This window comes from Pleurodeles waltl, chromosome 7, assembly GCF_031143425.1.
Source record: "Pleurodeles waltl isolate 20211129_DDA chromosome 7, aPleWal1.hap1.20221129, whole genome shotgun sequence".
Lineage (NCBI taxonomy): Eukaryota > Metazoa > Chordata > Amphibia > Caudata > Salamandridae > Pleurodeles > Pleurodeles waltl.
Window position 1 is genome coordinate 10,080,561 of NC_090446.1, and position 25,455 is coordinate 10,106,015.

Genomic DNA, 25,455 nt, shown 5'->3' on the forward strand with positions numbered 1-25,455 from the left:
AAAGCAGATCACAAACAAAAAAGCGCTGAAGGTTCCTTATAATATAAGCAGCTAAGAAGTTAAAATAAGCTGTCAAAATTATTTTCCTCTTAAAATCAAGGTGCAGTACCGCTTAGTTCCATAGGATGGCAGAGTTTGACAAAAAATCCAATGTAACTGCTTCAGCTTCCTCTTGAAAACAAAAATAGGTAACCAATCATTTGCTCAGATTGACGTTACCAATATTAGCTGTACTTCCTGCTTGGCACCGACGAGGAAAATGGGTCTGATGCAGCGGTCTACTCGTCGCCAAAAATACTTGTAGTAAATAAGACTACAAGTATGGAAAAGGGTAAGTCTTTTAAATAAAATATAGACCGCTGCGATGTTGCAGCTACAGCCTCCAACCGTCCTCTCGAACCCCCAGTGTCTCAAGCTCACTCTCTCGAGCTCTGGACGTAAGGCGGGGTCGCGAGGACGCAGCAACACGACATATATACTTGTGACTTTTAGATATGGCTCCTTTATACCAAGGTCTCTATGTACCAGAGGTGTTCAAACTGGGGGGCGGGCCCCCTTAGGGGGGGCCACAAGTGATCCGGGGGGGGGGGGCGCCAGACTCTGGCTAAAAGCAGCATTATACAGGTAACAGGCCTTTTTTAAGCATAAGCATGTTATTACATTTTTTAAAAAGGTAACATTACTTAACTGCAATGTTTAAGATGATGCCATCTTCATAAAATAATTGTGATAAATTCTAAGGGGGGCAGTGATTTTTGTTTTTGAACTGGGTGCGCGGCATTAAAATATTTGGAGACCACTGTTATATACCATGCAGTAAATTCTGCCTACTAGCGGCTAGAGAATTACTTCTGGATCTTTTAGTACTGATTGCAGACTTATATCCTGAGTTGCGACATCTCATTGACGGATCCACTGCTTTAGGAACTACATATGTCACTGTTCTTAGGCTAATATATCAGGATTGATATCGCGACGTGATACCTTATCGTATTGGGCCCTTTCTTGATGTATTACCTTGCATGGGATCCAATATTATTGGAGCCTTAGCTCTGACTACTTCATTCCACCTAATTTCTAGCGTTGAAAAGTCACTTTGTGAGAAAACATGTAGAATGCTGTTCAATCACGAATGTACTGAAGATTAGAGGATTCATTCCTCTCAATAAACTGTTTAACTGAATCATCAATTCTCTATAGACGTTTACATTTGTTTGGACTTCCTACTAAGTGCTGTGGTATCTTACTGGTCACTGTTGTACACAGTGGATCCTTAGATTCTGAGTGAATCTGCACCCCTGGTGGTAGGGTGTTCCGATATCTAGAACCACCACTGCAAAATAATCCTTATTGCTCTCACAAATTATACTGTATCCACTTACATATGTATCCATAGTGGTGCGATTGTAAACCACTGCTACAAAGTTGTATTGAAGGTGCAGATGTTTTTCCTAAGGAGCTGGACCGTAGGTTGGTGTTGTGTGGGAAGAGGAGGAGGTACGTTTTGAGGGTTCCTTTCCGAATCCAATGGTATTGCTCTAAAAAACTAATTGGTGAGAAATCTCTATGCATCATGTGTTTGATGGAGCACTTAGAGAGAGAGATGTGTTCCTGGAAGCAGTGGTTCGTGATTTGGAGAGAGGTTGTGAGAGGAGGGGCAGGGCTGTGTCCTCGCCGTAGTTAGGCCCCTGTGGGGCGGGTGATGTGGAGGAGGGCCCTGGGTCCTCGGGTAGTCAGCCGGGGGCGGCAGAGGGTGCTGGCTGCAGGTGTGGCAGCTCCTTCCTCCGGACCCCCGGGTGATGTGCTTCACAGCAGTGAGGCTCTTTGTGGGGGGCTCTAAAGTGTTGCCTGGGGCTGCCAGGGCCGCTCACACCCCCACTTCTGCTACAAGGCCCAGTCCGCCTCCTCGGTCTCCCTGGGGTTGCTTGCCCCACTGCTGGGGTCTGAGGTGTCTGCAGGGCTCTGGCCACTCCAGAGGGTGCTCTTGAATAATGAGATAGCTTCACTGGAGGAAGGGAGAAGGGCGGCCTGAGCCCTGTCTCCACGCGTTTCACGCCTGAGCTCTGCTGACACCCACACTGAGCACGTGCTCACAAAACACGACGAGTACTTCCGGGCCACTGTCTTTACGTAACCTTCTTGCGTCGTTATGTAGTGTTGGGCTTCTTTTCACGGGGAGTTGCCCTTGTTTACTACGTTGTGCGTAACAACCGTCTCTGCTCACCGCAGAGCGCGGACCCGGTGCACCGGGGCGGCTGACGGGTGTGGTGCTGCCGGCGGGTCTTCCTGCTCTCGGGTACCGTCCGCGGATACAGTGTAAAACGGGGTACCCATGTCCTGGAGCCCCCGAGCTGTGTTAGACTCCGGCCACTGCTTCCGGCGCGGGGCTCGATGCTCACACTGAGCATGCGCCGATGATCGGTGTCTGTGCCCTGCGCATGCGCACTCGTCCTTAGTGAGCCAGCCCTGGGTCTAGTGTACAAGTGCCCTCTTGGCATCCCGGTGCCCTGGCAGTGACCCCCTGCCTCGGTGCCCCGACCCCCTGCAGCTTGGAAGCGAACCCTTGCACAAGTACCCACTTCTGCAGCCTGGCAGTGACCCCCCCCCCGCCTCAGTGCCCTCCCCCCTTGCAGCCTTGCTTTGCCCCCTGCCTCAGTGACCCGCCCCCTGCCTCAGTGACCCACCCCCTGCAGCCTGGCAGCGAACTCTTGCACCAGTGCCCACCCCTGCAGCCTGGCAGTGATCCCCTGCCTCAGTGCTCCTCCCCTGCAGCCTGGCATTGCCCCCTGCCTCAGTAACCTACCCCCTGTAGCCTGGCAGTGACCCACTGCCCCAGTGACCCACCCCTGCAGCCTGGCAGCGAACCCTTTCACCAGTGCCCACCCCTCTAGCCTGGCAGTGCCCCCTGCCTCAGTGCTCCCCCTCTGCAGCCTGGCAGTGACCCTCTGCCTCATTGCCTGCCCCTACAGCCTGGCAGTGACCCAGTGTCCCCCCCGCAGCCTGGCAGTGATCCCCTGCGCCTCGCCCCTGCAGCGACCCCCTGCAGCTTGGAAGCGAACCCTTGCACAAGTACCCATTTCTGCAGCCTGGCAGTGCCCCCTGCCTCAGTGCTCCCCCTCTGCAGCCTGACAGTTACCCCCTGCCTCAGTGCCCACCCCTGCAGCCTGGCAGTGACCCACTGCCCCAGTGACCCGCTCCTGCAGCCTGGCAGCGAACCCTTGCACCAGTGCCCACCCCTGCAGCCTGGCAGTGACCCCCCTGCCTCAGTGCCCCCCCCATTTTTTCCTGGCAGTGACCCACTGCCCCAGTGACCTGCCCCTGCAGCCTGGCAGCGAACCCTTGCACCAGTGCCCACCCCTGCAGCTTGGCAGTGACCCCCCGCCTCAGTGCCCCTCTTTTTTCCTGGCAGTGACCCTCTGCCTTAGTTCTCCTCCCCTGCAGCCTGACAGTGACCCCCCCTGACTCAGTGACTCCCTGCCTCAGTGCCCACCCTGCTGCCTGGCAGTGCCCCCCGCAGCCTGTCTGACCCACTGCCCCAGTGACCCACCCCTGCAGCCTAGAGCGATCCCTTGCCTCAGTGCCCACCCCTGCAGCCTGGTAGTGACCTCCTGCCTCAATGCCCACCCCTGCAGCCTGGCAGTGACCTCCTGCCTCAGTGTTTCGCGCCGGTGCTCTGGCAGTGACCCCCTGCCTCAGTGCCCTTCCCTAGAGCCTGGGAGTGACCACCTGCCTCAGTCACCTGTACCAGCAGCCTGGGAGTGACCCCTTGCCCCAGTACCCTGCCCTGCAGCCTGGGAGTGACCCCGGGGAGTGCATCACAGCTGGCAAGGCACAGGCATCTACCCCACTGCCCCTGAACACCAGATCACCACGGGGAGTGTTGGTGTTCGGCTCTGTCCAGGGGTGACAGCTCTTTCAGTGTTGTAATGAAGGTAGGGCTCTGCGGGGGTCTAGCCCCTCCCACCTCCTACTTCAGCCTTTGCTGCAGGGGGCGTCCAGGTGTTACTGGTGCCCCCTCCATCACATCAACCCCCAGAGCTTCCGCTGAGGAGCAGGAGAGATGTACCAGCAGGGTCCGGAAATGGTGAGTGCAGCCTCCTCTGCCTTGTCTGTGCTGTCAGGACTGTCATTGTGCGTGGTATCATCTGCCTGTCTCCCCCCCCCCCAACTCCGGCACAGTCCGTGGTATCATCTGCCCTTCCCAGGCACTGTTCGTGGCATCCCCACCAGGCACTTTGTGTGGCATCATCTGCCCCACCAGACACTGTGCTTGGCATCCCCACCAGGCACTGTGCATGGTATCATCTGCCCCCGCCAGGCACTTTGCATGGCATCCGCACTAGGCAGTGACCGTGGCATCCCCACCAGGCACTGTGTGTGGTATCATCTGCCCATACCAGTCACTGTGCGTGGTATCATCTGCCCCCGCCAGGCACTTTGCATTGGATCCGCACTAGGCAGTGTGCTTGAGGCACTGTGCGTGGTATCTGCCCATACCTGTCACTGTGCGTGGTATCATCTGCCCCCGCCAGGCACTTTGCATTGGATCCGCACTAGGCAGTGTGCGTGGCATCCCCACCAGGCAGTGTGCGTGGTATCTGCCCATACCAGTCACTGTGCGTGGTATCATCTGCCCATACCAGTCACTGTGCATGGCATCCCCACCAGGCACTGTGCATGGTATCATCTGCCCCCACCAGGCACTTTGCATGGCATCCGCACTAGGCAGTGGGCGTGGCATCCCCAACAGGCACTGTGCATGGTATTATCTGCCTATACCAGTCACTGTGCATGGTATCATCTGCCCATACCAGTCACTGTGCATGGTATCATCTGCCCCCACCAGGCACTTTGCATGGCATCCGCACTAGGCAGTGTGCGTGGCATCCCTACCAGGCACTGTGCGTGGTTTCATCTGCCCATACCAGTCACTGTGCATGGTATCATCTGCCCATACCAGGGACTTTGTGTGGCATCATCTGCCCCCACCAGGCACTGTGCGTGGCATCATCTGCCCCCACCAGACACTGTGTGTGGTGTCATCTGCCCCCCCGCCTGGCACAGTGCGTTGTGTCATCTGCCCCCACCAGGCACGGCACTGTGCGTGGTGTCATCTGCTCCCACCAGGCACTGTGCGTGGCGTCATCTGCTCCCACCAGGCACTGTGCGTGGTGTCATCTGCCCCCACCTGGAACTGTGTGTGGTGTCATCTGCCCCCACCTGGAACTGTGCGTGGTGTCATCTGCCCCCACCTGGAACTGTGCGTGGTGTCATCTGCCCCCACCTGGCACTGTGCGTGGTGTCATCTGCCCCCACCTGGCACTGTGCGTGGTGTCATCTGCCCCCACCTGGAACTGTGCGTGGTGTCATCTGCCCCCACCTGGCACTTTGCGTGGTGTCATCTGCCCCCACCTGGCACTTTGCGTGGTGTCATCTGCCCCCACCAGGCACTGGCGTGGTATCATCTACCTCCACCAGGCACTGTGCATGGCATCATCTGTCCCCACCAGGCACTGCCTTCACCAGAGGGCTCCTGTTAGGCAGGATGCACCTCCCTGTACTGACGTTGCTCCGTCTGCTTATTTCCTCTGTATGGTCTAGACCAGTGGCTCCCAACCTTTTGACTTCTGTGCCCCCTGACCCCCCCACCTTATCATTACTGGAACACGGGGGCCCCCACAGAATCATTTTTGGAATCCGAGGACCCTCCACGGATTCATTACCTAAAGCTGTGGACCTAATCTGTGAAGATTATTTAATTTTCTAAGCAGTCGCAGACCCTCAAGAGAGGCTTCGGGGACCCCCAGGGGTCCCCGGACCACAGGTTGGGAACCACTGGTAGAACAATGTCAGTCTAACCTCTTGATAATATGCACCACATTAGAGCTGCATCATTGAATGCCCTTTGGAAATCATTTCACTCGACTTAGTTCTGTTGCTGTTGGTTTCCATTCACTGTTATCTAGCTTTGGGTGATTGTGTCTACTCGTTGAATGGGTTAGGATGGGTGGAAAGGAAGGTGGTCGAAGCAGGGTGCCAGCACCAGGTGTGTCTAAGGTACAGTGTTTTTCCCCTGCCTCTGCGTATATTCCAAAAGTACATATTGGTCTGTCGCAGAAGAACACTCGTCCACTTCACGCACACAGTCAATCAATCAATCAATCAAAAAATGTGTTAAGCGCGCTACTCACCCGAAAGGGTCTCAAGGCGCTATGGGGGGGGGGGGGGAGAAATGGGGGATGCCGTTTACTGCTCAAAAAGCCATGTCTTGAGGTGCTTTCTGAAAGTCAGGAGGTCCTGGGTCTTGTGTAGGTTGGTGGGGGCGGTGTTCCAGGTCTTGAAGGCGAGGTAGGAGAATGATCTTCCTCCGGAGGTGGTGGGTTGGATGCGGGGGACTGTGGCGATGGCGAGGTCGGCAGAGTGGAGGAGTGGAGTGAGTATGTGGAAGTTCACTCGTTTGTTGAGATAGGCTGGTCCAGTGTTGGGGAGGGACTTGTGAGCGTGGATGAGGACTTTGAAGATGATCCTTTTACTGATGGGCAGCCAGTGAAGGGATCTGAGCTGAGCGGAGATGTGTTCGTGGCATGGGAGGTTGAGGATGAGACGTGCAGCTGTGTTCTGGATTCGCTGAAGTTTGGCTGTGGTACCAGAATAGAGGGCATTTCCGTAGTCTAATCTGCTGCTGATGAGTGCCTGGGTGACGTTTTTTCTGGTTTCTATGGGAATCCATTTGAAGGGCTTCCGTAGCATGCAAAGCGTGTTGAAACAGGAGGATGATATGGTGTTGATTTGCTGGGCCATGGAGAGAGATGAGTCTAAGATGATGCCGAGGTTGAGTGCGTGGGTGGAGGGTGTTGGGGGTGGACCTAGGGCGGTGGGCCACCAGGAGTCGTGGATGTGTGTTATAAAGCAGTAACAAGTGTCCAGTGGCCCCTTGTACTGCAGCACAATGCTGTACACATGGGACACAGTTTTACTAATCTGTGTACAGTAATCATATGAATACATGTTTTCAAGCTGTTCGGTATCTGACGTTCAACATTTACACCAAAAGATTAATCTCGCTGCAGGCATAGCTCCACCAATGTACCTCTAGTCTGACCTGCACTGCACAGTGCCATGCCAGCACAGAGGTACATAGAGCGTGCTTACAAAAACCTTTGTTCTGGCCTTGCCAGCAGTGCAGTGGCAGCACTGAGACATACACTCTTTCACCATCATCCATAGCACGCTGGCTGTGCAAGTACTGAAACATTCACAGAGCTGCCACTGTTTACCCCATACTGACTGCATGGTTCATTGGTTGCCCCTAATAAGACATCCATTGAATTTACTGCATGCTGCCCTTTGTGTTGGGCTAGGAACATGCTTAATGCTGGAGACACGGCCTTATGTCAGCTTGGCACCTGTCCTTGGTGCACTCGGGGGCTGCGCACTGTGTTGGGCCCAAGCTTCCCCACCCACCCTGTGTTTCAAAAATAAAAACCCGAAGGGCTAATCTGTAGCTGCTGTCTCTGTTTATTTTACACTGAACTTACCGCACTCTGCGGTTGGCTGGAAGCCAGACTTTCGTTTTAACTGTGTTTAAGAAACTTCTCAAGACTTGGTTGTTCTGGTAAGCTGCTATTCCTTCTGTCTGCCATTAAAGTGCAGAGATGCCCCTTCGGGGGTGCGTCGTTTTCACTATATCAAGAATTTCTTATCATAAGCCGCATGAACGTTTGTGGAGTGGAACATGCTTAAAGGTGAATCCAGTTGGGGGGTGGTGTGGTTGAAGTGCAAAGATGGCCACACTGTAGGTCATCCCGCAGGTGCAAATAATGTAATCCTCCTTCTGCTCACAGCACCAATAATGCCTGCGGATTTGGCAACCCCCACAAGTGCAGAATCCTGTGAAGACCTGCCGTTGATAGTCTGAATGCCCTAAGAGTGGACAAAACAGTCAGAATCGTGGTGGAGCCCAGGCAACCGCGTGTTGCTGTTAGCGCGGTCCCTGGTGCTTCAGCCAGGAGAGCCCCGGTTGCACTGGTGCACTGGAGAGGGGCCCCCACCATCCTGGCGGCTGGAGAAATGAATGCTGAGGTCGATCTGAGAGGGGGGCCCTTTTGGAGTGGGACCCAGGAGTCTCACTACAGGACCAGAGGTGGCGGGGGAAACCAGGACCCCCTGACCGTGCGGGTGCCCTGAGCTGGGTCTATTGGAGGGGGGGGGAGCAGACATCATGCCTGGCAGCAAGGCCCTGATGACAACGCAGAGACTGGCGGCGTGGGCGGCTGTATTGCTGTAGCGCAGAAGCCGTGGAGGAGCTCCTGTGGTGGGCGATAGGCAGGTGAGCTGGGCCTCGCTGATGTGGCTGAGTTACAAGAAAGAGGCTGGAGGAACAAGTACAACACCTTACAAAGCAGAACATTATACTTGCAGCCAAACTTGAAGATCAGGAGGGGAGAGCTAGAAGAAACACATACGAGTTGTGGGGGTCCATGAGGGAGAGGAGGGACCCATCATTGATCTGTTTCTTGAAGACCTTATTACGAAAGCCCTCCATCCAAAGTGCCTCTTGAATGTCTTCACTATCAAAAGGGCACACAGGGTACCAGTCCGTATTTTGGGTCTCCAAGGCTCGGAGGCAACAGTGTCACTTACTTTTGGGGAATCATTTGAGCTGGTACCGAAGCCCAGTACAGGAAATGGAGGCCACATTCCCACTTCTTCATGGTGGCCTCCTGTGCGGAGGGGATTGACAGACCCGACTGTCGTGAACTTTGAAGAGTAGGCATTGATAAGGCAGCTTTAGCCATACCAATGTTATGATCTTAAAAATGTTGGGGCGACAGGCACTCTGCATATTGTGGGTGGTGGGCAGTTCCAAGCCTGTGTTGCAGGGTAGCTGGTAGGGGGAGTTGGGCTGTTGTGGAGAAATGAAAGTGTTTTATTTTTATGTGGTTTTTTTTTTGTTTGCAATGTTGAAGTACACTAGTGCGATGGTGGGAAGTGCAGACGGACAGAGAGGGGATTGGGCATCCTCACCACTAAACACAGTACAGCCATACCAGCATACCCACAGTCATTACATATACGATGGGTACGCCACAAGAGAAAACTTTAAGCATATTATCCTGGAACCTCAATGGACTGGGCAGTAGGATTAAGAGGAATGTAGTATTACAGTATTTGCGGAGGCGTGCCCCTGACTTGGTTCTCCTATCAGAAACCATTTTAAAGGCAACCACTACAAAGCACTAGATAGGTTTGGCTACATACTGCTGGTGCATGCAGGCTGTACGGCAGACTCTAGAGGGACAGGGATTCTGATTAAGAAATCTATGCCCTTCAATTCACAGCACACGCGGAGTGACCTTTCAGGCAGTTTCATGACACAGTCAGGAAGCTGGGAGGGTCACACCCTGAACATTTGCTCCATATATATGTCCTGCCACGATTATATGTCACAACATTTCCCGATATCAGTGCCATACTCTTGAACATGCCACCTGGAGTCCTTATATTGGGAGGGGACATGAATGTGGTGGCTGACCCGAGAGTCGATAGGGAGGGCAGGGCGGTGCCTCCCGTTGCGCCAGGACTTCTGCCGGCATTCGTAGAAGCGATGGTCCTGGTGGACTTGTGGCTGGATCACACCCTAGTGAAGTGACAGTTCACCTAATTCTCAACGGCCTAAAATAGCTTCTCCAGCCGTGATCATGTATTTACTCAGTGACTTCATGCTGAGAAGTTTAGGGACATGGTGCACAAGGGCATTCTGACCATTCACCAGTAGGGGTAGTATTGCGAGGTCAGGCGGCAGTGTGGCAACCCCGAGACTTGATCCCCGGCATCTGCAGTATAAGGTTCTGAGGTACAAACTAAGGGCCTCATTACGACCCTGGTGGCTGGCGGTACACTGGCGGTAACACCTCCAACAGACTGGCAGTGTACCGCCAGTGTATTATGACTGTGGCGCATTAGCCACGGCCATACCGCCGGTCCCTCCACTATACCGCCAGGCTTCCACCAGGCTGTCCTGGGGATTATGAGTCCCCAACCGCCAGCCTGTCCATGGCGGTTGGGCTGCTGCAATGTTGATGTGACTTTTCCGCTGGGCCAGCGGACGGAAAGAGTTTCCGTCCACTGGCCCAGCGGAAAAGTCATAATAGGGAGCCACCAATACCACCAGCAGTGGCGCCCACGGCTTCGGCGGTCTTTTTGAAAGACAGTCGAAGTCGTAATGCGGGCCTGAATGATGTGTCAGAAAGCTAATTTCAAGCAAACAAGGGCTCGGTGGACTCTGCCTGTGTCCTTTTGGAGGCGTTTAAGATGGTCCTACTTGGGTAAGCACAGTCACTCATAGGGGGGGGAAAAAGGAACGAATGACTGCTACACTCCGAGACACATGAACAAGAAATTGGAGTCTCATCTCCCAGGGCTCGAAAAATCTACTCAACTCAACCACTCGCTATGGCGAGTCATTTTTTATGAGGTCGAGCTATTTTTAGAAACTACTCAACCCTTCTGAGGAATGGACAAAGAACAGGTGTTCTGTTCAGACAGAAACTGAATTAGCAGTTAAGATGCCTTTATTCTTTTCACATTTGCTCCGTGTTCAGAGACAGAGGTCAAAAGTCAGTTTGTCTTCTTGCATTGCAAATACTTTTCCTTGTGACTGCAAAGTTCCAGGATTTTGGAAGGTGAACTGTCTGACCTGTGTGAAATGAAAGGCTGTGGGTATCAGGTCTTTCCTAACACACAGCATTTATATAACTAAGTCAACTTTACAAACATTTCAAAATACATTTCAGTAGCTGTGAAAGAACCTTTTTGTGTACTTGATGAAAAAAATATTTTAATGGGTTGAAAAAAATGTCAGAGCACTTTACTTTGTGATTTTCAAATGATAAATGTTTTCTGAAACCCACTTTTCACAGATTATTGTTAATACACTGTATAGTTTTATCAGTAAGGCTGCAAGTTAGTGGGAAGGTTTTTGGACATGCACTACCACATCATGCTTTAGTAATATATTTATTAAAAGTGAGTATTTAAACATAAACCGAGAAACACTCCTGCCCTGATTGCAAAGCGTTTAGTAAACTAAGGGGCAAGTTATGCATGGATCATGTATACCCTATATGTGGGCTAGGTTTATTATACATAGAGCAAACATTTACTGTATTTAATCAAACAAAAGAGGACTTTTTTTTTACAGCAGAAATGCTGACCTCACATATTTAAAGGTGCACTCGTCAGAATGCAGAAAAAGGGGACTGTAAAATACAATATTTGCATAGGATCAGACAATCTGAGACCCGTTTCCGGGTGAAGCACATTACAGTTAGGTCGAGTATGTAGGAGGCTGGCCTGGCTTATAGTGGGTACCTTGTGGTACTTACACCTTGTGCCATGTCCAGTTTTCCCTTATTAGTAGAATAGAGGTGTTTCTAGCAGCTTAGGCTGATAAAGGTAGCTATGGCAAAGCAGCTTAGGCTGAACTAGGAGACATGCAAAGCTCCTACTATACCATTTATATCATATTGCACAATATCATAAGAAAACACAATACTCAGAGTTACTAAAAATAAAGGTACTTTTTTTTATGACAATATGCCAAAAGTATCTCAGAGAATACCCTCACTTAGGAGGTAAGTAATATACACAAGTTATATGTACACAAACCCAAAACAGGCAAGTAACAGTAAGAAAAGTAGTGCAAACAATGTAGAATCACAATAGGATGCAATAGGCAAACATAGGTCTAGGGGCAACACAAACCATATACTCCAAAAGTGGAATGTGAATCACGAATGGACCCCAGATCTATGGGAGCTTGTAGAGGGTCGCTGGGACTGTAAGAAAACAGTCAGGGTGTCCAAGATACCCCACCCCAAGACCCTGAAAAGTAGGAGTAAAGTTACCCTACTACCCCAGAAAGACACAATAGTCATGATAAGGGGATTCTGCAAGAACCACAAGCACCAGCAAAGCACTGAAGACAGATTCCTGTTCGTGAGGACCTGCAAGGCAAGGGGACCAAGTCCAAGAGTTGCGATAGTGTCCAGGGGGGCAGGAGCCCAGGAAACCCCGGATGAAGTTGCAAAAGGGCTGCCTCTGGGTGGAAGAAGCCAAAGATTCTACAACAACGAAAAGGGCTAGGAACTTCTCCTTTGGATGGAAGATGTCCCACGGCATGCTGGATGTTGCAGAAGTTTTTCCACGCAGAAATACCGCAAAGAAGCCTTGCTAGCTGCAAGGGTTGCGGTAGAGGTTTGTGGGTGCTGATGGGGACCAGGAAGGACCAGGATGTCGCCCCTTGGAGGAGGAGACCGAGGGGGCGCTCAGCAACTCAGAGAGCCCCCGCAGAAGCAGGCAGCACCCGCAGAAGTACCGGAGCAGGCACTTAGAAGATTTGTGAAACCGGAGTCACAAAAGGAGGGTCCCACGACGTCGGAGTCCAACTCAGGGGGTTGAGCACTGCAGGACGGAGTGCTGGGGACCCAGGCTAGGCTGTGCACAAAGGAATCCATGGAGAAGTGCACAGAAGCCGGAGCAGCTGCAAATCACGCAGTACACAGGTTTGCTGTCTGGTGTGGGGAGGCAAGGACTTAACTCCACCAAACTTGGACTGAAGGATCACTGTACTGTGGGGGTCACTTGGATCCAGCTCCTGTGTTCCAGGGACCACGCTTGTCAGGATGAGAGGGGACCTAGAGGACTGGTGACACAGTCTTTTGGTGCCTGCGTTAGCAGGGGGAAGATTCCGTCGACCCACTGGAAATTTCTTCTTGGCTTCCAGTGCAGGGTGAAGGCAGACAGCCCTCAGAGCATGCACCACAAGAAAACAGTTGAGGAAGCCGTCAGGATGAGGCGCTACAATGTTGCTGGTAGTCGTCTTGCTACTTTGTTGCACTTTTGCAGGTGTCCTGGAGTAGTCAGCGGTCGATCCTTGGCAGAAGTCGAAGAGGGAAGTGCAGAGGAACTCTGGTGAGCTCTTGCATTCGTTATCTGAAGAATACCCCAGAGGAGAGACCCTAAATAGCCAGAAAAGGAGGTTTGGCTACCAAGAAAGGAGGTTTGGCTACCAAGAGAGGTAAGAGCCTATCAGAAGGGGTCTCTTACGTCACCTGCTGGCACTGGCCACTCAGAGCAGTCCAGTGTGCCCCCAACACCTCTGAATCCAAGATGGCAGAGGTCTGGGACACACTGAAGGAGCTCTGGGTACCTCCCCTGGGATATACTGGTCAGGGGAGTGGTCACTCCCCTTTCCTTTGTCCAGTTTCGTGCCAGAGCAGGGCTGGGGGATCCCTGAACTGGTATAGACTGGCTTATGCAGAGATGGGCACCACATGTGCCCATCAAAGCATTTCCAGAGGCTGGGGGAGGCTACTCCTCCCCAGCCCTTCACACCTATTTCCAAAGGGAGAGGGTGTAACACCCTCTCTCAGAGGAAATGCATTGTTCTGCATTCCTGGGCCGGGGCTGCCCAGACCCCAGGAGGGCAGAATCCTGTCTGAGGGGTTGGCAGCAGCAGCAGCTGCAGTGGAAACCCCAGAAAGGCAGTTTGGCAGTACCTGGGTTCTGTGCTAGAGACCCAGGGGATCATGGAATTGTCCCCCCAATACCAGGATGGTATTGGGGTGACAAGTCCATGATCTTAGACATGTTACATGGCCATATTCGGAGTTACCATGGTGACGCTACACATGGGTAGTGACCTATGTGCAATGCATGCGTGTAATGGTGTCCCCGCACTCACAAAGTTTGGGGAATTGGCCCTGAACCATGTGGGGGCACCTTGGCTAGTGCCAGGGTGCCCACACACTAAGTAACTTGGCACCCAACCTTCACCAAGTGAGGGTTAGATATATAGGTGACTTCTAAATTACTTATGTTCAGTGAAAAATGGCTGTGAAATATTGTGGATGTTATTTCACTCAGGCTGCAGTGGCAGGCCTGTGTAAGAATTGTCTGAGCTCCCTATGGGTGGCAAAAGAAATGCTGCAGCCCATAGGGATCTCCTGGAACCCCAATACCCTGGGTACCTAAGTACCATATACAAGGGAATTATATGGGTGTACCAGTGTGCCAGTGAGAATTGGTAAAATTAGTCACTAGCCTACAGGGACAATTTTAGAAAGCAGAGAGAGCATAAACACTGAGGTTGTGGTTTAGCAGAGCCTCAGTGATACAGTTAGACACCACACAGGGAACACATACAGGGCATACACTATGAGCACTGGGGTCCTGCCTAGCAGGATCCCAGTGACACAAGGGCAAAAACAAACAAACAAACAAACAAACATACATACAGTGAAAATGGGGGTAACATTCCAGGCAAGATGGTACTTTCCTACAGAGTAGATTGTTCAAGCTACTCGACCTGCAGGGCTAGTAACATTTTAATGATTTTTCAAGGCCTGTCTCCTTACAGGAGGGGATCATGACCTCAAGCATCAGCTCCACCTCAACATGAACTGCGAGAACTGGTCGGAGAACGGGGCTTGTACTTACGCTCTGGCACCAACCGTCAACTCTACAAAGTGGACATTAAGACGGACGAACTACTGGTGTGGTTAGAAAAGGCAGGACAGGGGTTAGAACTGGGTTCTGGAGATCCTGGATTAGGCAGGAGTGGCCAGGAAAAGTAACTCGGCTATTGCGAAGGCCTTTGCTACATATTAAGAGGGTGTTTACACCTCCACGAGTACCATGACAGGCGAGGATTGTGCGGCCCATCTACAAGACATACACCTCAAAAGTCTTGCAGATGAGTACAGAAGCGCCTTAGAAGGAGATGTAACAGCGGAGGAAAATAGCCAAGGCAATTACGGACCTCCAATCTGAAAAGTAACGGGCCCCAATGGGTTACCAGTGGCACTTTACAAAGAGATGGCATCAAAGCTGTCAGAGCATATGTTGGCCATGTTTAAGACAGCAAGGTAAGAGGGGAGCTTGCCTGAGGACCAGCAGATGGCAACGATAGTAGTGATCCCCAAAAAGAACAAGTCGCCGACTGACTATGCCTCTTACAAGCCTATATCATTACTTAACGTAGAGGCCAAAGTGCTCACAAAAGTTCTAGCTACCAGGCTACGCACATTGATCACTACTGTGAGACACCTGGATCAGTCCAGTTTTGTGCCACACAGAGGGACCAGGCTTAACTCGGGACGGTGACCTGTTGGAAGGGAAGAGGTAGGGAACTTTTGGAGGGGTGCTTCTCAAAATGGGACTTGATTGGAATAGGACACCTGGGTGATTTGTGGAGGGGGTCCTCATTGGTGGCATTTGAGGTATTTTGACAGCAGTACAGACTGGCAGCGACTGAGCAGTTTAGGTACATACAGGTGGCCATGCTCTCTGGAGCCACATAGTGGATGGGGAGCAGATGATAGAGGTGGCACCGCTGGAGGATCGCCTCCTTTTGGACCATATGACAGAAAAAGCCATCTCCCAGCCGTATAAAAAAATAATGGATAATTCTCTTGACAGCTGAGGAATGGCTGAGAAGTAGATATCGGTGTACTGGAGGATGATGACTGGGAAGAGGCGCTGCAGGGCCCGAGGGTTATGACAGTCTGGGCTGGGTTTCGGGTGCTTCATTTATGCATCCTATACAGACCATACTGCTCAAGTGCTCTTGCACAGAATGGGAAGGGGTAACTCTACTCTTTGCTTGAGGGGCTGTGGTCGGGAGGGCTCCTTCTTCCACACATTTTGGGCCTGCCTTATCATTCGGACCAATTGGGGAGAGAGTAACTTGGATAATGGCACAGGCACAGAACCTGTAGGCCCAGCTGGAGGCAAAGTGGCTCTTGCTTAATAATGAGCTTGAGACGGTGTGGCCTAAATACCCCAAACAGTGCTTGATGGTGGAAGCTGGAGTGGCCAAACAAAAAGTGGCACATGCAGCATGCAGGGCATCGGTCAGCCCCTAGGGTCACGGACTGAGAAACAGACATGGATTGGTGCCAAAAGACAGAAGAGGTGGTTATCAGAGCAGGGGCTGCCTACAAAAGTGGGAGAAAATATGGGGTAGCTTGCAAACTTATTGTTGCTATTAAGTGAACCAGAGTAAGTGAGGGTGGGAGAAGGGCTACGGCCCGAAATGCATTGGGATTGTTAAGAATGTCTTCATGTACATGGGATCAACAAGTCAACTTGAGGGTATGTGATTTCATTTCATATACATTCAACAACCATTAGCACTTTATTAGATTACTGGAGATAAGTGATGTTCTAAAGGTCAAAAACACATAGAATATTGGTGGAGAAATTTAAAAGGAGGATACGTCTCTGGCTTGAGATGATAAAGTGCACTGAGGGAACATTGGGCAATATGTCTTCAGTCAGACTACACAAATAATTCTTTCCCTCTCAAGCACTCAGACCATTAAATGAGAAGTCTGGCACTGTTAATAATTGTCTATTTAAACATAAAAGTGGTCAAACAATGACACAGGCCAACACCAACTCGGTGGTGCCTTTGGTAAGCACTAAACCTTCATGTAAATTGATATATTTACAGCTCTTCCAAGAGCGAGATAAAAATGCCCCTCGTGCATCACACTGTCAACTCCGCATGTTTTAAAGAAAACTCTTTAGGGGTTTCTAATTGTATTCAATCCTTTAAATCAAGACTAGCAAAGCTATCAAAAAGTTGTAGGAGGTTACTACTGATGCGACGGATAATCTAGTCCCTCAAATTAGTGGTCAGGTGGAGCTTTTTCAAAGAGTTAATAATGCTTCTGATAAATCTGCATCAGAGGCAAATGGCTTAAATCACAATAGTGGCGAACATGACCCGTCTGCTGTGGTAATACAAAATGCAGTAGTTGGCTCTTAATCAATCACCACCTCCTCTTGGGCACCAATATTCAGAAAGACAAACAACAAATCAAATTTAGTAATTTAAAAATAGGCCACAATTGTTGAGACTCCATAGGAGACAATCCGGTTTCTTATTGAAAGAGAAATACAACTTTGACATTTTTTTTGCTTTTATGGCAAATTTGAAGGACCTTGTGAGAGATGCAGGTTCTTTCTTCAATGGGAAGCCAACATAGCTTATTCAGTACCTGTGAGATGGGGGTCATTATTTTGGCACTAGAGACAAATCATGCTGTCACTTGAGTTTTGAGCCCTTGTTCTAGAATCAAGTGACAAATTCCTCTGGGGGGGGAGGGGCATATTTGAAAGTGTGCATTTTTGTTAATTTGTGAATGAAGGTTGAGTCTTGTGTGAAGGGTTGATTCCTAGGACTATCACTGTTGTGTAGATTTGCAGTTGAGGATTCTGTTTGAGTCCATCCAGGAGTGAACTGGCATTGGCGAATGAGACAAGAAAATGTGGTGAAATTATGTTTTAGAAGGATTAAGTTTAAAATAATCATTAGTAACCCAGTCTTGACCAGCGTGTGGAGTACTGGTTAGGTGGGAAGTGGAGAGAAGACATTTATGTACAGTGAGTATCATTTCCACATTGATGCTAAATTATTTCACCATACTTTAGTGTGACTTCAAAGGGTTAATTCTATTAATGAAAGAGGGTGGGGTCTTGGAAGATTCCTAATTGACCCCTTCTGTTCAGACAACCCGTTTTGTGAAGCTGGAATCCATTTTTAACCTGAATTATCAGTCTGTTAGGTATGACTTGAACTATTTGAGGACCACTCCGTCAATGCCCATTCTATCCCCGAGAGTATTAGGAAGTATACAGTGATTTACTATTTCAAAAACTGCCAATAGGTAGCGTAGAGCGGTGACGTTTCTGGGTTGCCGCATTGAGTGAACCCTGACCAGTACTTATCTAAGAGGTTGTTGTCTTGCAGACATTTGGTAAGTTGCATTACTACACTGCTTTCAATAACTTTTTAAGAAAGGGGAGGTTGGATTCAGGGTGGAAGATTTCAGATCACCCACATCTGGACAGTGATATTTGAGAAGTGGGGCACTTTGGCCACTTCTGAGGCTGTCAGGAAGCACTCGCTGGTTGAATGGGAGATGTACTAGTTATGTCCAGTACTGAAGCAGTTGAAGAGCACGTGTTCAAAATATTTCTCAGTATAAAATACACAAAATGGTTGCAGTGTTTGGTTTTCATGATAATTATAATGTATCCTCTACGACTTTACCAAATTGTTGTCCCATGTGTTCTGATATTCACAGGCAGTGGTCTGTAGGAAGGTACCCTCTTTCTTGGTATGGTTACCCCCTTTTTCTGCCTGATGTCAGTGTGTTTCACTGTGTTCTCTGGGATTCCTGCTAACCAGGACCCCAGTGATTATGCTCTCTCTCCCAAAACTCTGTACTTCATCCCACAATTGGCACACTGGTGCCCCACTGTAAGTCCCTAGTATATGGTACCTAGGTTTCAGGGCATTGAGGTTCCAGAGGATCCCTATGGGCTGCAGTGTATATTTTGCCTCCCATAGGGAGCCCAAGTAAAGGGCTCTGCAGGACTGCCATTGCAGCCTGCGTGAAAAGGTGCAAGCACCCTTTCACTGCCACTTTTCACTGCACCCGGTCACTTATAAGTCACCCCTATGGCAGGCCTTCTAGCCCAGAGGGCAGGGTGCAAAGTACCTGTGTGAGGGCACCCCTGCACTAGCAGAGGTGCCCTCACAAACTCCTGGCCCATTTTCCCGGACTTTGTGAGTGCGGGTACGCCATTTTACTCGTGTACTGGACATAAGTCAATACCAATGTCCAGCTACATAATGGTAACTCCAAACATAGGCATGTTTGGTTTCAAACACGTTGGAATCCTACCCCCATACATTTGCAAGCATTGGTTGTATGATTCCATGCACTCTGGGGGCTCCTTAGAGGACCCCCAGTATTGCCATTACCGCCTCCTGAGGTTTTCCAGGCAGCCCAAGCTGCTACCACCTCACAGACCGGTTTCTGCACCCATGGTGCTTGAAAAGCTCGAGCCCACGAAGGCAGAACAAAGGATTTCCTTTGGGAGAGGTGTGTTACACCTCTCTCCCTTTGAAAATAGGTGCTACAGGCTTGGAAGGGGTAGCCTCCCCAAGCCACTCGCAATGCTTTGAAGGGCACATTTGGTGCCCTACTTGCATAAACCAGTCTACACCGGTTCAGGGACCCCCAGTCCCTGCTCTGGCACAAAACTGGACAAAGGAACGGGGAGTGACCACTCCCCTGTTCATTCCTACCCCAGTGGTGGTGCTCAAAGTTCCTCCAGAGGGTCCGGGGGCTTTGCCATCTTGAACTTAAGGTTGGCAGGTAACTCTGGGAGCATCTGAGTGGCCAATGCAGGCAGGTGATGTCAGAGCCCCCTCCTGATAGGTGGTCACCCAGCTAGGTGACCCCCACCCACCTTCAGGGCTATTTAGGGTCTCTCTCTTGGGTGGTTCCTCAAATTCGGTTTGGAAGATTTCAGCAGGATTCCTCTTCAACCTTCACTTCGATTTCTGACTGAAGACTGAAGAAACTGCATCTGGACGCTCCAGGACCCAACAAGCTGCAACAAAGAAGCACAACGCTGTCTGCAACATTGTATCCATGGCTCCTTCCAGAAACTGCAACATTTCCCCGGTCGTGCATCCCCTGAGGACAGTCCATCTTCAGCCTGCACAAGAAAGAAGACAGAATCTTCCTTGGAGTGGAAGAGTCACTCCTCTGCATCTGCAGGCACCAACTGCAATGACAGCTGGCTGTGTGGATCCCCTCTCCTGCTGAGCTGCGTGGATCCTGCAACACGGCTGGTGGACTGAAGTGGTCCTGACGGTCTTCTCTTCCAGCTGTCCAACTTGGGTGGAGGTAAGCCCTTGCCTGCCTATGCAGGGCAGTACCCCTGTGGACCGCGTCATTTGCAGCTGCCAAGGCTTGTTGGAATCTTTTCCAAAGGGATCTTCAGGATCTTGAAGCTCCATCACGGTGGTTCTCCGGCAGAGTGGGACCACTTTTCATAGTGCTGTGTGGGCTACTTCTTTGACTTTCGTGTCCCCGTCCTGTGTGACTCCTGTGGGGGCTGCCTGTGCTTCTGTGGGCTCTCTGTGTCGTTGAGGGCCCTCCTGCTCCCACCTCCCCTGGGCAGAGTTCACCTGGTACTTCCTGGTCCCCAGCAGCTCCACTTTCCACCAACCACGAGTTTTGCATGTGCCAAGGTATGTTGGTGGAATGCGGAGACGCAAACCCGACTGCAATCCTTCTTCCAGCGTGGGACATGGGACATCAATGCATTTTCCAGGAAATCCACTTCTCCTTCTTGGGTGCAGTGCTGACTATCCTTTATCACTGTCAACTCATCTCTTGCACCTTCAGTCTGGTAGGTAGGGGCTCCTGCCCTTCCTGGGCTCTGCTGTGCTTCTTGGACTTGGTCCCCTTCTTCCACAGGTCCTCTTGTCCAAGAATCCACTGTTGGTGTCTTGCAGTCTCTTCAGGGCTTTGCATTATTCTTCTTTTCTTCCAAGTGGGAGTTCTGAGGAAATTACATTGATTTACTCCTGCTTTCCTGATCGCTGGGGGGTGTTGTGGTACTTACCATTGGGCTTTCCTAGTACCCCCAGCTCCCCTCTACACTCTCCACTTATCAAGGTGGGGGACCAGCTCTTGCAATCCATTTTTTTAGTATATAGTTTGTGCTCCCCTTAGAGCCATTATTCTCTATTCTGATTTTCACTGATTGCACTGTTTTCTATCTGTTTTATGCCCATTTCTGTATATTAGTGTATATAATGTGTGTGTTACTTACCTCCTGAGGGAGTATAGCCTCTATGGTATTTTTGGTATTTGAATCACCAAAATAAAGTACCTTTATTTTTGTAACACTGAGTATTTTCTTTCATGAGTGTAAGTACTGTGTGCGACTACAGTGGTATTGCATGAGCTTTGCATGTCTCATAGATAACCCTTGGCTGCTCATCCACAGCTACCTCTAGAGAGCCTGGCTTCTAGACACTGCCTACATTTCACTAATAAGGGATAACTGGACCTGGTATAAGGTGTAAGTGCCTTGGGTACCCACCACACACCAGGCCAGCCTCCTACATGGTCAGGTTGAGGTTGCAATCAGAACACATTACCAGTGACGTCAATGGATTCCACCTTAGTTTCAAAGAACTATGCACATTCTTTTGATGTTTTGGGTAGATCCATCAAATCTAATAGAAGTTGAAGGGTTGTTAGCAGTTCTGGACAGTTTGAAAAGTTGTTTGGGGGCATTACGTGTCACTTTTTGTTTTAATTAAAGATGCTTCTCTTGTAAAGTGATCTTGGTGCCCTGAGGGACACAACATTAGTAGAAGATGGCCCGCATCTCCATTTGTTTTCCAACAATCTCAGGGTTTTCTTTCTGCATATAGATCATTTGTGAACCATAGTTTTGGTATTTTCTTTTTACTCTTTAGTGGTGCTAGATCATCAAGCAGATCCGAGAGGCAGTCAAAATAGAGGAAGGTTGAGTAGTTGATGTTGGTGTCAGGGCTGACTGTAGAGAGTAAATTGGGTCCTTTGTGCCAAAATTATAGAGGTTTGTATTTCAGAGTTGTGAAACCAAGAAAGCGCCTTTTTGGGTTGCCCCTCGTTATGGAATGCAGAGAGAAAAGGATAAAACGAGGGCCTGCCCAATCCACTGGTATGTGATCTTCTACTGGGAGCACTCTTGAAGCAGCTGTAGTTAAGTTTATAGTGGAACCTTTTGTGTGGATACGTATGAAGCTGTGTTGAATTAGATCATTTTTAGAGAGGAGGAAAGGAGATTGACTACAATGTCATTGCTTTTGCCCCAGTGAAGATTAATATCCCCGAGAAAGATATCATCACAGCAATTTGATTGTTTGTGGTGAGCTGCATCCACCTTTCGTTAAAAGCTGCGCTACCACCAAGAGTGTGGTGGGTAGCATTTAGTCCAGTAAGAGAATTTTGCCATGGGTGGAGTTCAAGTGTTGCACTTTGAAAAGAAAACAGAAACAAGTTGTTGGGTATCTTTGCATTAGAAAACATTATAATACATTACTGCAACACCATCTCAATCCTCCCTTCGTGATCCCATCTTGTGACAGAGTAATTTGGAGACAGCAGAAGGCCCATGCTATTGTGGGGGTGCAGTTGAAGCAGATCTCAGTAATTACGAGTAGATTTAGATTGTAGTGTGTGGTAGTGTCTGCAATTTCCAGCTTGTGTATCACAGCTGTTCTACAGTTATTTAGCATGCAGCGTAGAACTGAACTGATAGTTTGGATGTACAGGGTGTTCAGGGGTACCAATGGAATAGGAATAATGTTCCTTTTAGCCACTGTCATTGCCAAGTAAGTCTGATGTTTGATTCCATGCGACAAGTATTTGTACTTTGTCATTTTGAAAGAAAAGTATGCCTTCGGGCATCAAAGTGCTGCCCACAGAGAAGTAACAAGCTGGGAGCCCACGGAATGGCCATTAAGGACGGGAGAAGAGACAGGTCTTCAGTTGCTACAGAAGGAAATGTGGGAGTCTAAGCCTACTGTGTAACCTCGTAATGTATTCCAGAGTCAGGCTGCTGCTACTGATATAGAGCGCTCTCCCCATCTAGCCCTACGATACTTTGAAAGAATTACTTTTTTCCAACCTGAGGATCTCAAGTGTCTGCCCGAACATTACCACTGAAAAGCCGATCTCGGAGATATAGATCTCTGCTGCTGCAAGGCCTTGTGCACAATACAGAGGGCGTTTTGAAATCGGAAGCGAGAGAAGAGAGCGCTAGCCTGCTGTAACAGAGGAGTGCTTAGGTATGTTAACACCCAACCTAGCTGCCATGTTGTGAATCATCTGCAGTTTCCTGAGGGATGATTTGTTGATGTTTAAGTAAAATGCATTGCAACAGTCAAGGCAAGAAGTGATCAACACCACAACTACTGCTGTTCTTAATTCCAGAGGGATGAACAGGAGGACTTTATTGAGGATCATGATAATATTAAAACAGAAACTGGTCGTCTTGTTATTCTGTCACAAGAAAGAGTGTGGTCAAATATCAGTCCTAGGTTTTTTGCTGATTTGACTGGTGTGGGAAGGGGTCGCTCTGGCCACCATCTATCTGACCACGCTGATTCTTGAGCGCCAATGACCAAGACCTTCGTCTTTTCCGCATTTAATTTTAGACAGTTGTCTTTCATCCTGATCCCAATGTTTGTCATACGCTGTTGAAACCTCTCTGCTACGGCTGGTAGATCTTCAGAAATAGATATCAGGATCTGGGTGTCACCTGCGTACCACAAAACCTAGAAGCGAGCTGAACGAATTGAAGTGGCAAGTGGGTGCAACACAAAGGTTAAACAATGTGAGACTGAGTGAGGACCCTTGTGATATTCCACATGGGAGCTGAAACGAGGCAGATCTGTAATTGCCACAACTAACCGTCTAAATTCTGCCCGAAGGAAAAGAGCTCAGTAAGGCTAAAGCCTTATCCCTAATCCTTAATCACAGAAATAAAGTGGAGCACACCATGCATCAATTATAAAACATCTGACTGTAACAAATAGATGTCATAGTCAAATAGGCACTATATAGAATAGATGGATATAAGGGAATGTAATAGTAAATCAATAACCTAAGCAAAAGAGTGTACATTTTTAAATACTTGTTGTTTTTACTAATTGAAATAAGCAATCATAGCATATATAACAATCCTATTTGTAAGTTCATGAGTTCATAAATACATAGTCTAATACAAATACAAAAATACAAAACAGTTCTTTTTAAAAATACATAACAATTTATAACCAATTCCAATCCAAAATGATTGTAAATCCCAGACGTTCAAGCTTTGTTTGTTCTCAGCCAATAAAAGTGAACTTCAGCCGACATGTGTTTCGTCCTATCTCAGGACTTTCTCAAGGCTGATAGATTGGTAACATAAGGAATTGTGTTACACAATTTTAAATATGTATTCATTAAATCTCAAATAATTACTAAAATTCCAACACTAAAACATCAACATGACAAATCTGATTTTCTAAAAAAACAAACACCTGATACCCCACAGGGTTTCATTTTTACAACCTTTGTGTCACTTAAATGTAAACAAAAAAATGTGCTCCAAACATCCATCACCCATGCAAGATGTAAGAATGGTGCCGAAGGGAAAAGAAAAACCCAGTGATATTCATAGTCCAAAACCATAGTTAACTATAAAAGAGTAAAACATATAGGGGGTCATTCTGACCCCCGCCTGCGGCGGAAGCCGCCGGCCTGGCGGGAACCGCCAGAAGACCGTCACTCTGAGTTTCCCGCTGGGCTGGCGGGCGACCGCCAGAAGGCCGCCCGCCCGCCCAGCGGGAAACCCCCTTCCACGAGGATGCCGGCTCCGAATGGAGCCGGCGGAGTGGAAAGGGTGCGACGGGTGCAGTTGCACCCGTCGCGATTTTCAGTGTCTGCTATGCAGACACTGAAAATCTTTGTGGGGCCCTGTTGGGGGGCCCCACGACACCCGTTCCCGCCAGCAAGGTTCTGGCGGTCAAAACCGCCAGAACCAGGCTGGCGGGAAGGGGATCGGAATCCCCATGGCGGCGCTGCCTGCAGCGCCGCCATGGAGGATTCCTCAGGCCAGGGGAAAACCGGCGGGAAACCGCCGGTTTCCCTTTTCTGACCACGGCTTTACCGCCGCGGTCAGAATAGGCCTGGATGCACCACCAGCCTGTTGGCGGTGCATCCGCGGTCCACGGCCGCCAGGGTCAGAATGATCCCCATAGTAATAGAGAGACCCTAAAATCACCGTTAGTACAAATCCTATAGACTGAAAGTACCTTAATTTCATTCCAATGCACATCATAATTTCAACGTTCTTGAGACTAAGAAAAAGAAATGAAAAAATTGCTCAAAAGAAATAGGAAACCGCATATTGTCAATTGTATATGTCCTCAAACCAGTGACGAAAAGGGTCCTCCCCATCTCACTGAACATATCTTCTTTTGGGGAGATATATTGATGATTTGGACAGGATCAGAACTGCTGTTGTTAGAATTTTTTTATTACATTAATGTAAACAATTTTAATATACCGATGACATATGAGTATAGCAAAAATCAAATACATTTTCTTGACTTGGAAATTTTCATTAAAGGGAATACAGTTCAAACTAAAGTGTATTGTAAACCAACGTCATGTAATGTGTTACTACATGCCAACAGCTCCCATCCTAAGACTCCGATTTCAGCTATTCCTTTTGGTGAGATGATTAGAATGAAAAGGAATTGTAGTGAAATGGAAACACGTGGGCTACAGTTGGATCTTTTGGAAGATAGATTTCTGCAAAGAGGTTACTCAAAACAAACTGTTATGGTAGCTAGAAAAAAGATCAATACAATTCCTAGAACTTCTTTGCTAAAGAAACAAAATAAGTCAAAAACAAAATCATTACAGAAGTCTGTATGGTTTTGTACTCCTTTCAGCCATAAAAGCCAGGATATTTATAAAATTCTATGTAAACATTGGAATATCCTGATGACAGATCATACCCTATCACATA

The 25,455-nt window shown here is 49.1% G+C and overlaps 2 protein-coding genes across 3 annotated transcripts in view; one reads left to right on the forward strand and one right to left on the reverse strand.

The window, feature by feature from the left end:
• LOC138303544 (zinc finger protein 250-like) overlaps nucleotides 1–2,128 on the reverse strand; it is an 87,507-nt gene extending 85,379 nt beyond the window's left edge. Inside the window, exon 1 of the mRNA XM_069242779.1 lies at nucleotides 1,383–2,128. Within this exon, the coding sequence (XP_069098880.1) occupies nucleotides 1,383–1,394 (12 nt within the window). The 5' untranslated portion in view covers nucleotides 1,395–2,128. The remainder of the gene's footprint in view (nucleotides 1–1,382) is intronic.
• A 43-nt stretch (nucleotides 2,129–2,171) lies between these two features.
• The window catches only part of LOC138303543 (zinc finger protein 850-like), a 223,951-nt gene continuing 200,667 nt past the window's right edge, over nucleotides 2,172–25,455 (forward strand). For both annotated transcript variants that reach the window (XM_069242774.1, XM_069242775.1), the window contains exon 1: nucleotides 2,172–4,084. In XM_069242774.1, the coding sequence (XP_069098875.1) occupies nucleotides 4,061–4,084 (24 nt within the window). In that variant the 5' untranslated portion in view covers nucleotides 2,172–4,060. The remainder of the gene's footprint in view (nucleotides 4,085–25,455) is intronic.